Source organism: Rhinatrema bivittatum, chromosome 17, assembly GCF_901001135.1.
Source record: "Rhinatrema bivittatum chromosome 17, aRhiBiv1.1, whole genome shotgun sequence".
Taxonomy (NCBI): Eukaryota; Metazoa; Chordata; class Amphibia; order Gymnophiona; family Rhinatrematidae; genus Rhinatrema; species Rhinatrema bivittatum.
This window is the reverse complement of record NC_042631.1, coordinates 18,210,434-18,223,221: the sequence shown is the minus strand read 5'-3', so window position 1 is coordinate 18,223,221 and position 12,788 is coordinate 18,210,434. Positions and strand designations below refer to the sequence as shown.

General features: G+C 42.7%; 1 protein-coding gene across 21 annotated transcripts in view; it reads right to left on the bottom strand.

Annotated features, from left to right (window-relative positions):
• The window catches only part of PPFIBP2 (PPFIA binding protein 2), a 161,960-nt gene that overhangs the window by 123,832 nt on the left and 25,340 nt on the right, over positions 1-12,788 (bottom strand). For all 21 annotated transcript variants that reach the window (XM_029582270.1, XM_029582290.1, XM_029582276.1 and 18 more), the window contains exon 2: positions 5,805-5,903. In XM_029582270.1, the coding sequence (XP_029438130.1) occupies positions 5,805-5,868 (64 nt within the window). In that variant the 5' untranslated portion in view covers positions 5,869-5,903. The remainder of the gene's footprint in view (positions 1-5,804; positions 5,904-12,788) is intronic.

Here is a 12,788-nt window from a genome sequence, read left to right as displayed (position 1 = left end):
GCCGGCAACTGAAAAAGCTCAGTTGGGAATATCAGTAAGGTGAGCTAATCTGTCCTTCCTGATAACTTCTACTGCAGGCAATGCAATGGTAAATGCCATGACATTGGGTTGTGACTGCAGCTCCCAGGACAGCATTGTTTGTTTCTTTCTTTCTCTGCCGCCTAGAGTGTAACCATGCTAGGCAGTTTACAAACAAGGTGCACAGTATAATTAAACAAAGCAAATGAAAACCATGGATACAAGATAAAATACCAGCAAACAAAATAGCAATGTTAAAAAAAAAAAAAAAAATCCACAAGACACTGCAGAGCCACTGATGAAAATGTCAAATCAAGCAATTACGATATGACTTACAGAATGAAAACTTTAAAATGCTTAACTGACCCTAATTGCAGATGTTCCTTTTCATTGTCCGCATATCTTCCTCAACTGCTGGAATTTTGTCATTTGTTATCAAAATGTTTGAATGCCGGACAAAGTTGTTAAATAAAAAGTTATTTAAAAAAAAGTCAAATCAAATAAAAAAATAAAATACAATTTTCTAATCAAAGAGAAGCCAATTGAAAATAACGGGGTTTTCAGCTTTTTTTTCCTGAATAATTTGTAATCCGATGTTGCGCGAGACTCGTCTAGTGGTAATTCATTCCAAAGGGCGGGCCCTGCAACCGAAAAGGCTCGGCGGTAAGAGATTTATCCATGGAGTGGGAACATATTTTGTTACACGCTCCGAGAGATAGGAAGGGCCATCACCTTGAAGGGCTTTGAAGCTCAATGGTACCATTTTAAACTGCACTCGCTGGGCCCACAGGCAGCCAGTGCAGTTTTTGCAACACGAGCTTAATGTGATTTTGGATTGGACGCGCTGTAAATCAAGCAGGTGGCAGCATTCTGGAGAAGCTGTAGGACCATATTTCAATCATCAATGGTTGATAGAATAAACGCTTGAATTACTGATCTGAAATCCTCAGTCGGCAGTATCTATTTTAATGGACATACCATTCCGAGTTTGAAGGGGGAAAAAAAAAGCAGCCAAGGCAGGTCAGCGTGCTCAATAACAAAAATGTATTCGCCGCTTTGGATGGAACAGCTCCAAGGGAAAACCTCCAGCCATAACATGGCTGTAAATACCCGAATTGGCCACTGGATGTCATCACTATTTAATATAAAAATAAAAGGATGGTGAAGTGACTTTGGGGTAGCCATGAGGAGATGCTGATTTGCTCCCCAGGACACTGATTAATTTCCTGGGCCCTGGCTGGGTCTATGCACCACGGCATTTTAAATTAGGGAGGGCCTGGAATTCCACTTTTTCTTAGGCCTTATGCATGCATAGGACTATTCCTGCCGGAAGAACACATATTGATGGTGGTATCTACTCATTTCTAGAGCACTGTCACCTACATGCAGCTGGCAGCAAATGATTAGAAAGCAAGTTGAGAGAAGCTACCAGGTGTCATAAACATCTACATTTATTCAGCACTTTTATCAAAAAATTGAAACTAGGAGGCTCCTTTTTTATATGTTCACCTGACTTGTTTATGATAAAAATCATTAAGAACCTTTTTCTTTCAAAGCTTACATCTGTTATTAGTTGTTAGTTATTGTTAGCTCTTTGCCATGCTTTGATCAGAAGGTAGAGCCCTAGTTAGGATTGCCAGGTTTCCTCCCTCTAATATATTAAGAAGTAAATCGGTGCACAGAGTCCCTCCTGTCTATTACAAGCAATAGTTAACGCGTATTTAATCCTCCCGGTCTCCTCCTTTGGAAAAGGTGAGCAACACTGCATACTAGGGCTGAGTTCCTGACTCACTCAGTTCAACGCCTGGAACATAGAAACATAGAAGTGACGGCAGAAAAGGACCAAACAGCCCATCCAGTCTGCCCAGCAAGCTCCTATACTTATCAGTTTCCCAGACTGCCAAGGTCAAGGCTCTTGTTGGTTACTGTTTGAGTCCATTTTCCCTCCACCCCCTGCCGTTGAAGCAAAAAGCAATGTTGGAATTGCATCAGAAGTGTAGTACCAGGCTTAATGGTTATGGGTAGTAACCGTCGTATCAAGCAAATTACCCTCATGCTAATTTGTTATCACAGACTATACAGATCAATGATGGAGTTGCATCAACAATATGAAGGCTTATTGGTTAAGGGTAGTAATGTGTTCCCCTGATTTTCTATATTGGGGGCTCCCCCTCTATATATTCCTGGACTTCAAGGCCGCCCTTACAGTAGATGGCAAGGTTTCTACTGCCTCTTATTGATATCTGGGATCCAGTGCATAAGAACATAAGAAATTGCCATACTGGATCAGACCAAGGGTCCATCAAGCCCAGCATCCTGTTTCCAGCAGTGGCCAATGCAAGCTACAAGTACCTGATAAGTACCAAAACATTAAGTAGATCCCATGCTTCTGATGCAGTGGCTAACTCTCTGATAATCAGGTCGATACTGTAAGACCGCGGGAGAGCGCGGTCTTACAGTATCGGGCACACCGCGCGGCTGGTGTGCCCGCTCTCCCGGCGCGCACACCAGCCCTTCGCCGGTGCGGGCGATTCAGTATTTAAATGAGGCAACGCGGGAAAAACGGGGAAAAGGAGGCGCTAGGGACACTAGCGCGTCCCTAGCGCCTCCTTTTTGTCAGGAGCGGCGGCTGTCAGCGGGTTTGACAGCCGACGCTCAATTTTGCCGGCGTCAGTTCTCGAGCCCGCTGACAGCCACGGGCTCGGAAACTGGACGCCGGCAAAATTGAGCGTCCGGTTTTCGGCCCGACAGCCGCGGGCCGAATTCAAATTTTTTTTTTTTTACTTTTTTTTACTTTTGGGGACCTCCGACTTAATATCGCTATGATATTAAGTCGGAGGGTGCACAGAAAAGCAGTTTTTACTGCTTTTCTGTGCACTTTCCTGGCGCCGGAAGAAATTAGCGCCGACCTTTGGGTCGGCGCTAATTTCTTAGAGTAAAATGTGCGGCTTGGCTGCACATTTTACTTACTGGATCCCGCGCGCATACCTAATAGGGCCATCAACATGCATTTGCATGTTGAGGGCGCTATTAGGTGCCGCGGGTGGGCCGCGTGGTTTCCTTCCCTTACTGAATAAGGGGTAAGGGAAAACACGCGTCCAGAGCAGGCTGACAGTGCGCTCCGACGGAGCACACTTTACTGTATCGACCTGAATGTGATTAATAGCAGTTAATGGACATCTCCTCCAAGAACTTATCCAAACCTTTTTTAAACCTAGGTATACTAACTGCACTAACCACATCCCCTGACAAATTCCAGAGCTTAATTGTGCACTGAGTGAAAAAGAATTTTCTCTGATTAGTTTTAAATGTGCCACATGCTAACTTCATGGAGTGCCCCCTAGTCCTTCTATTATCCGAAAGAGTAAATAACCAATTCACATTTATCCATTCTAGACCTATCATGTTTTTATTGTTCAATGTAAAGCGCCATGTCTTGCGTTTGTTTTGCGTTACAATGTGAACCGATATGATATCTTGGATGAATGTCGGTATATAAAAATGTTAAATAAAAAATAAATAAATAAATGATTTTAAAAACCTCTATTATATCCCCCTTCAGCTATTTAAAATAGGTAGGAAAGTACGTGCACAAAGTACATTGAAACCATGTATATCAATGCATTGCAAGCATTCACATGTAAGCCTATATATGCGCACATACTGTGGAAAAGTGATGCACATTTTGTAAAACATGCATATCATACGTGCAGGTTATAAAATACTTGTATATAACTGCTCGTGCCCGTATATGTGTGTCACATGAAACCATGTGAATTTGTTTGAAAGGCATCCTCCCTATGCACAGAAAACAATGTATGTACAAACCATGTTTTCTTCACACAAAACACATAGATCATACTTTGTGCGTGCTAGGCATATTTTTTTTGCACACATTTTTGGGTTAGCATGCTTTTTTTTTTTTTAAACTCCCAATCATTGTTCCTCTAAGTTGGGTGCATATGTGTATGCACACAGCAAACATAGCATGCACAAGAAATCCCAATGTTTGCATTATACTGGCTCGTAGCACACACATTTGAACTCAGTTTGTAAACAGTTGCACAAAAGAAGATTTTAGTGCACATACACCTATCAAAAATTAGAGAGCACGTTGCTCCCAAAACATTTGCTTACTGCATTGGGAGTACATAAAATGGGCACTGACATTATTACATTGGGGCCGGAGAGGGGGGCCATGTAAAGCTGCAGTTAAGAGAATGTGAGCAGACTTTCAGGGGGACACAAAAATGTGATTCCTGAAAATCAATATTGTTTTTGCTGACGATGTGCTCCTTTCCCCAGGATCAATTTGCCCAGGTCTTTAATCTACTCCTACTCAGAAGTATGAATTCTGCAAACAAATTAGATTGGAAAGGAGTTTAATTCTGCAGCAGATATTCACAATCCTTAATGAAGCACCTAAAGCATGTCAAATTAATTTGTGGTTCAGGACAAGCCACACACATGAGACAGGAGTGGGTCAAAGGAAAACGTAAAACTGTGAATGTAGGAGGCAGCAAATACAAAAGTCAAATCTATTTTTTGGCAATTTACTACAAACACCAAAGTGTAGGAGGCCATTTTTTTTTTAAAGTCAAACTATTGAGAACATTAATATATTTCTGCTGCTATGCCACTGACAAGGAGAATAAAATACAGATGACCTGCATTTGCAAATCTACAGAATTAAAATAACTGAACCGCATTAGAGAAGTTAGAGTACTTATTTATTAGGGAATATTATAGTGGAAAAGAAGATGTAATGTGCCGCCATGCTGCAAGGTCATGAAGAGGCAAAGTTTCAGACCCTGCACCTGCTTTCCCTTTGAAAGGCACCATGGGGGCTTTTGCACAGGTAGATTTTCTATAGGAAATAAAACGTACGCAGAGGCGAACATACAAACTGCATGTGGTATTTCCCTTCCTTGCCCCAAACATGGAAGCCTCCCCTCGTGCTGTGTACCACCATCCAGACGTTTCAGCTTTACTGAGGGACTTGAGGCCAATTCTTAGGCTGAAGATTTTTGACACAAAAAAAAAAAAAAAAAAAAAACGACCACTTCCACCCTCGTTGTGGAAGGGGTCGTTTACTTCCACTATTTTTTTGCGGATGTTCTTCCCTTCCTGAAGTTACAGAAAGTTAAACCATTTCGTCAAAAAAAAAAAAAAAAAAAAAAGAGAGAGGGACCATTTCAAAAAACTATACATGCAAACTTACTTGCAGGCATTTCACTTTTTTTTTTTCAATGCCCAACGCTTAATCTAGCCCCAGCCTTAAAACAAATGCACTACTCTAAAGAGACTGCGCCTGTCACAAGGATCCTACTGCAGTACCTTTGCAGGGGTAGTGTTCTGTAGTTGGTACGAAGCACCAAGTTTTAAACAGTCATTTTACTGAAAATAACCATCAACCAGGTGGAGAAGTGATAGCACACCAAACTGAAAGTTCAAAAGAGCAAAAGCAGTGTTATATTCTAACTGAAGGTCTGTAAATTCAGTCACTTGGAGTAGAGTTCAAAAATTGAAGAAATTATTTATGCTTGATACTGCAACAGTTCAAGGGAACAGTCAGAATAACTTAGAAGAGGACTACATGCTGGTTATAACTGCAGGTTGAGTATTTTACTGAAAATGCCTAATAGAAGGCAGGTACAAAATCTTTTCTTGCTAGTTCTAGGGCCATCCATGGTCTCCAGTGAAAGCAGAGCATTAAGTCACATTAATCCAAACAGGTTCATTTTTCTGTGGAAAAGAAAAAAAAAAAAAAAAAAAAAGAGTCATACCTGCAATAATATCATCCATTTGCTCAAGGGCTGCTTCGAGCATGTGACTAGCATCAGATGCCATGGCTGGTCTCCGGTGTTCTCCAGTCCACGTTCTTCCTGGTATTTAGAAAGAGCAGGGAGAAAAGAAAGCTATGGAATTTTATTTTATTTTTCAGTTTCCTTAACTGAAATAAAATGTTCACTGCTGCTCCTGAGCTGGCACTCCAGTTCTATATTTTTTTGTACTATTATACAAGAGCACTGAGACTATAATGTCTGCAGCTCTCCTCAGACTGAGCTCTCTTGCAGAATCACTATAGATTCTATTCTCAACAAATTCTGGGCTGTGCAAAAAAAAAAAAAAAAAAAGTTGTGTGAAAAATCTCTGCAGGGCAAACTGAATATCCCCTGAGCCGGATGGAATATCCTTTTCTCAGCTTGCCAAGCCTACTGCTCTGGGAAGATTGTCTCTAGATACTCTGTCACTTTCACAGGTATAGAGCTTTGGGGAAATGAGAACTGTGTTCATTCACTGCAAGACGTTAATCTTGTCCTGGAACGCCATCTTGCAAAATGAATTAGATAAGATCCAAAAAAGCTTTCCCAAAGCACCCACCCAAATGTATTCCATTATCGGGCCTCTCTTGCACAAATTCTTCGACTATCCGTGCTGAATTGTATGGTAACAAATGTCCAGTAAGACTACTGAATCCATTCGGCTCAATTGAACAGCTTAGTTAACTGAAATTTGAAGCAGTTGTTTCACAGGCACAATTCAAGGGATGTCACTAAATGGGTCTTTAAGGACATTTAGCAAGTATGCACTAAAATTAACATACACATACGTAAATGAAGAAACATAAGGTGCAAACAAGACTTTCCAGGTTGCACAGGAAGCAGCATGCTATGTCACTGCGTAAGGCCTAATATTTAACAGTTGCCCAGCATAGATGTTAAATGCTAAGCTCTTAGGAATCCCCTCCACACCCACACACACACACACTATGTACCCTTCCACCATAAAATCAAGGGATCGCCATGCCCCTTACCCCCCCCCCCCCCCCCCCAGGCCAAGTGCCCCAATTGACTACCCTTTTTAGCAAAAAGATAAAGGCAGAGAGAGCGCATGACTTCCTGCTGCCCTGATGCTACCAAAATACAATATAGTGGCAGATTACTTTTTTTTTTTTTTGCTCAGATTAGGGGCAAGAAGAGCATGAAAGGCCAGCAGACACTTTTCTGGAGGTCAGTGATAGCAAAGCAGGAAGGAGTTGGCCTCTTGCCCGCCCCCATCTGCCTTTTCCATAGTCAGAAGAGGTAAGTGGGGGAGGGAATCTGATGCAAGGAGCAATGGGGGTCAGGGGAGATTGGTGCATGGTAAGCTTTTCATCTTTGGGGGTAAGGAATGAGGGGAGACATTGGGGCGCCACAGGCTCTTCAGAACTGTGTGCTTGGGGGGGGGGGGAGGGGGGGATGAAATCCCTCCATGTTAACTGGCCCTTTAACTCTGGCCTGCTTAACACAATGGATTTTAAAGTGCAGCTAACAGGGGACTGCACTTTTTGTGCATAGACCCTAAACTAAGATGGTTACCGTGTTCATCCACTTAGGCACGCTGAAACATAAATATATGATATACCTTGACTAATGAATAAAACGTGGAGAAAATAGGATCTAGTTAAACTTAAATACAGCTAATTTTCGTGAGGGCTAGGATCTGCTCTCCAGTAAGATTATCTCCATGTAATGTATGTGAATCTTTTTATATACCTTCCAATAATGTAACTATTTTATCTGAACTGATATTTGGAAGAGGAGTTGTTCACTGTTAAATCTTAACCGTTGTAGTCTACTTACTGAAAACACTGCTACATATACATGTTGGGGCAGATTTTAAAAGCCCTGTGGGACGGCGCGCCTATGTTGCATAGGCCGCCAGCACACGCAAAGCCCCGGGACGAGCATAAGTCCCGGGGCATTGCTTGGGGGGGCGTGTCGGGGGCAGGACAGAGGCCTCTGAACCAGCCCCCGGGCCAGGGAATGGTGCACCGGCAGCCGGCCGGCGCACGCAAGTTACCCCTGCCTCGGGCAGGCGTAACTTTCTAAACCAAGGTGTGGGGGGGGGGAAATTTAGTTAGGGCTGGGGGGTGGCCGGAAAAAAAGTTCCCTCCAAGGCCGCTCGGCGCGCACAGGTTGCACAATTATGCACCCCCCTGCGTGCCGACCCGGGATTTTATAACATGCGTGAGGCAGCGCGTGCATGTTATAAAATCGGGCGTAGATTTGTTCGCACCGGGTTGCGCAAACAAATTACGCCCGCGCATAACTTTGAAAATCTACCCCTATATGTGTGTAAGTGTATATACATATACATACATAAATACACACAAACATATACACACACACATACACACATATACATATATATTAAAAACAAAAAGTTTCAATGCTTATGGAATAGAGTGACCATGTTTGTACTGAGGCAGTTAAACCAATGTAAAAGTAATGAGACAATATTCTGTGTCTAAATTACTGGTAGATTATCATTTCAGACAGCTAAAGGGCTCTTGGTATCTCTGCTGTCTTTCACATATTGACAAGTTGAATATTTAACCAATGTAAAAGAATTAAGAATGAGATTTCAGATATTAAAATGCCTTGTTGCAGGCCTGGCTGTTTATATGTAAAAATACCCCAGGAGTCAGGACCCAGTAACAGGCCTGGTGGTGATACTAGAGCTGCTGGTGGGCGGGTGACGCAACACAGTGAACTGGGGTGTCCAGGTCCTACAGCGACAGATAAGACTGGCAACCCTACTTTGTGTCACAAACTGCAGAAGGTATTTTTGCCAAGCAAAAATACTTCTGTTTCCAAGGAATGAAGAAAATTAGCATAATTATCACTTGCTAATCATGAACAGTGCACGTGGGGGGATGTTTTATATAGATGTGTCACATGACAATAGAGAAAGGAACTACCACTTCAGTGGTGCTAATTATACACCCACAGAGAGTCTGACAGGGGCAAGCTTCCTGTCAAAAACCTAGGAGATTGGATACATCTATTTAGAACCATTTTGGGCAGAAAATAAAAATTGCTCATTAGAACGGCTTAATGGTAGTTTTTGCAGTGAAAATACTCACAGAACAAGAACAGGATGGTTAAAGCTATAAAATAAATTTAAGCTGTGAATATGGGAAGGATTGTTTTGGGTTTTTTTAGAAGGATTTAACTGGGGAACCAGATCCGCAGAGCTGAAAATGGTCCCTCACTGTGCAGGTAAATGTAGCCATCAGGTTTCACTGGACAGCTATGATTTACCTGCAGAGGTAAAGATTTAAAAAAAAGCATTCCACGAGCCTGAGTGATATGGAAAGAGGGGAAAATAGGCACATAGTCAACGTTTTCAAATATCTGCGTTTTCCAGTTCGCAGCCGGCCCACAGACATAGCAGGTGCAAAGTCCACAAGTCCTTCTATTCCATGCACCCTTTAGCTAATTTACTAAGAGAAACTACCTAGACAGTTTTTCTTTGAAAATTACCTATAGAATAGAGGCTGGAATCGGCTATGTGACTAATACGTATTTAATAAAGCCTCTTTTATTTTTTTTATTTGATGACAGATATAGAATGCTGTTAAAATCTATGTAACCCACATATTGTATACAGTTATTGTTTCACCAATCAAAACATTTGACTGAGAAGTTTACCTAAAGGTAGACGGGTACAAGAGTGCCTGAAACTATGCACCCACACGGGCTACTGAAAATGCCCCTTCTCTCCCTTTGAAGAATGTATCCGCTTTTCTCAACAGTACCATACAAAGCAATGTATATATCATCAACAAAAAAACAATACTGACCAAAACAAAGTACATCATTAAATCTGCTGCTGAAGAATATAGTGGACCCCTCTTAACAAAAAACCCCTTTTATAGAAACATCCCCCCTTACCAAAGTCACTCCTGCAATGTGATTATTCTGTTCAAAATAGCCTGGGACTGACCACAGGTACAGAGTACTTGCAAGGATTTCATTATGAACCCCCAAACACATACTTTGCACCCCCCCATATGCTCTAACCCTGCCCAGTCAGAAGCGGCATTCCCAAGAGCGTGTTCAGGTCAGCGGAGGAGATACACTCTACCTAAAGCGAAGAACGATTGTTTATGCGTACTCTACGTCATGAACTATGTCTTTTATGCACCATGTCATCTACTATTCCTCTCCCAAGTACTGACCGAGTTATGAATGTACTGAACTGACCCCATGAATGTACAGACCCATATTATGACTATCAAATGTCTCTTGCGAACCGTTGTGGCCTTTATTAGGAATGACGATATATACAATTCTTAAATAAACACACACGTGTACATTTCGTTTTTCAGCTCCCTACTTGTTAATTTCCATGGGAAAAAAAAAAGGACCCATGCCCCTCCATCCCCCCCCCAAAAAACAAAAAAACAAAAAAAAAAAAGAGGAGGCACAATAGTCCACAGGTACTATATTTTCACTTTGCAACTGGTTATAAAATCCATGGGTAAAAAAAAAAAAAAAAAAAAAGTAAAAATACCCACGGACATTTTCCCAAAGCAGATGGTATAACTGCTTCCATAATGTACCCCCTTGATGATACGTTAAATAAAATGGCTCTCTGCATACTAATTTGATTGCACGTTACAATGTTGAATAAAATTGGAGAACCCCGCCAAACCTCCCACACACAATGTTTCATTGCCCAAGTGTTGCATCACTGCGCCTCCCACATGACACAGGATAACCTGAGTTCACAGCCGCTCTCCTTTATTTACAGAGAAACACATACTGGTGAAGACCAGAAGGCACATCCAGTCTGGCAGTTATCCCTACCTGCTACAATAACGCACAAGCCTCGTTGATTTGACATTTACTCTTGCAGTCTTTTTCTTCCTGCTCCCAGGCTTTTGGAATTCCACTTCTGATTTTGGCTGTGATAGATACCGTTGGAAGCAAAAAAAAAAAAAAAGACACAAACTTGGTGCATTTTCACCTAGTTTGTTTCTCTATAAATCCCATAGATTTGCCACACTTCGTTAAAATATGTATGGGGGTCATAATATGAGGTAGGAAAGGGTTGGATTCTGTAGTGATAAGAGGAACTATGTTTTTCCACAGAAAGCGTGATGGATGCAAACAACAGGTTTTCAGTAGATATTAGTAGGTAAGGATGTGTAAACTTCTGTGGAATTTGATGCTGGAAGATGTGATCAAGGTTAACATTGCGCTCTGGGTTCAAAAAGGTTTCTGGAGGACAGGTCCGTTATTAGTTATCAGCTGGGCAGACTTGAGGGATCACCGCCTCTTAATTCTGGAATATGTGTATCCAAATGGGGTTTGTCTTGCACCTACCATGTCAGGAAGGAACCTCACTCATTAGGCAGGATGTGTTAGATATAGGGTTCTCATTTTTGGTGGTGGGATATAAATACTTTTAAATAAATAAAATAAATATTGAAGCTGACGAAAGAAGTTTTCATTAGTAAATTTCAGATGGTGAACGGCTGGTTGAGTACAAGATTTGCCAGAGACCAAGGGATATTTTCCTGACTTATGCAGGGAAAGAGCATTTGTTGCACCTGGCGCAGTTGCAATTTCCCAGAAAAATACTGAGATGCTGGTAAGCGTTACGGCGGGCCCCAGAAAATGAGTGAATAAGTTAAACTAAATTCACATCCCCCTGGGGCTATGCTTTTTAAAAAAGACTGTATCCTAAAGCAGTGGTTCTCCACAGATGTATCGGGTCACAGTAGTGTGTCGTGAAGTCCCAGGACGTGCATTGCAGAGCCAGCAGAAAACCGATCTTTCCTCGTCTGTCTGGGCGGGAGTTGGCCGACTTCTCTTTTACTGGGTATGACAGGACATTGCTCTTGCTTCCTTCTCCTCTGCCTGTTCCCTCCTCCTTCACCCAGATCAGAGTGCGATATCACCAACTCCTGTCCATATGGGCCCGGCAGGACACCAAAACTTTATCTTCCCCTGCCTGGCCTGGCAGTGAGGCTGCTGATGCTCTCTTCACCCCATGGGACCTGGGTGTGAAAGCAGGAGCAGGAGGGAGAAATGTGCATGCTCTGTAGATCCACTGCTGCTTCTGCCTCATCTTCCTCTCCTCAACGCTTCTCTCTCTCTCATCTGCTGCTGATAAAGAGGGAAGGAGACTCTGGATTGGACTGAAGTCTTTTCTGCTGGCTGGGAGCTAGGAGGAGGAAATGTGCTGGTCAGGAAGGTGTGGGAAGATAGGGAGTCAGGGGTCTGCTGTTAGGAAGGGGTGGGGAAAGGAGATTGGGGTTGCTGGGTAGGGAGAGGTGAAGGAGGGAGGGATTGGGGGCTGCTGGGTAGGGAAGAGAGATGGAGGTGTGGGGGATGCTGAGCAAGATGGGGTAGGAAAGAGGTGGTCAGATGTATTTTGGATAGGGAAAGGGAGAGAGAAGGGCAGAAAGTTGAGCAGGGGAGAGGGGAATAGGATGAGGGGTGGGGGGTGTTGGGAATGTTGGACAGGGATATGAGCAGGTGAAGGGATGATTGAGTAGTTGGGAGAAGTGAGGGGTGATGGGGGCATGGAGGGGAGTGACGGGGTACGAGGGCCATACTATGTCAGTTTTGAGAATATGCATTTCTACTCTCTTGAACTTTGCTTGGTGTAGGAGGAAATAGATTTCTGTTTCTAGTCTCCAGGTTTGCACTGCATGCAGAAACATAGAAACATAGAAACATAGAAATGACGGCAGAAGACGACCAAATGGCCCATCTAGTCTGCCCAGCAAGCTTCACACATATTTTCTCTCATACTTATCTGTTTCTCTTAGCTCTTGGTTCTATTTCCCTTCCACCCCCACCTTTAATGTAGAGAGCAGTGATGGAGCTGCATCCAAGTGAAATATCTAGCTTGATTCGTTAGGGGTAGTAGCCGCCGCAATAAGCAAGCTGCACCCATGCTTATTTGTTTTACCCAGACTATGTTAT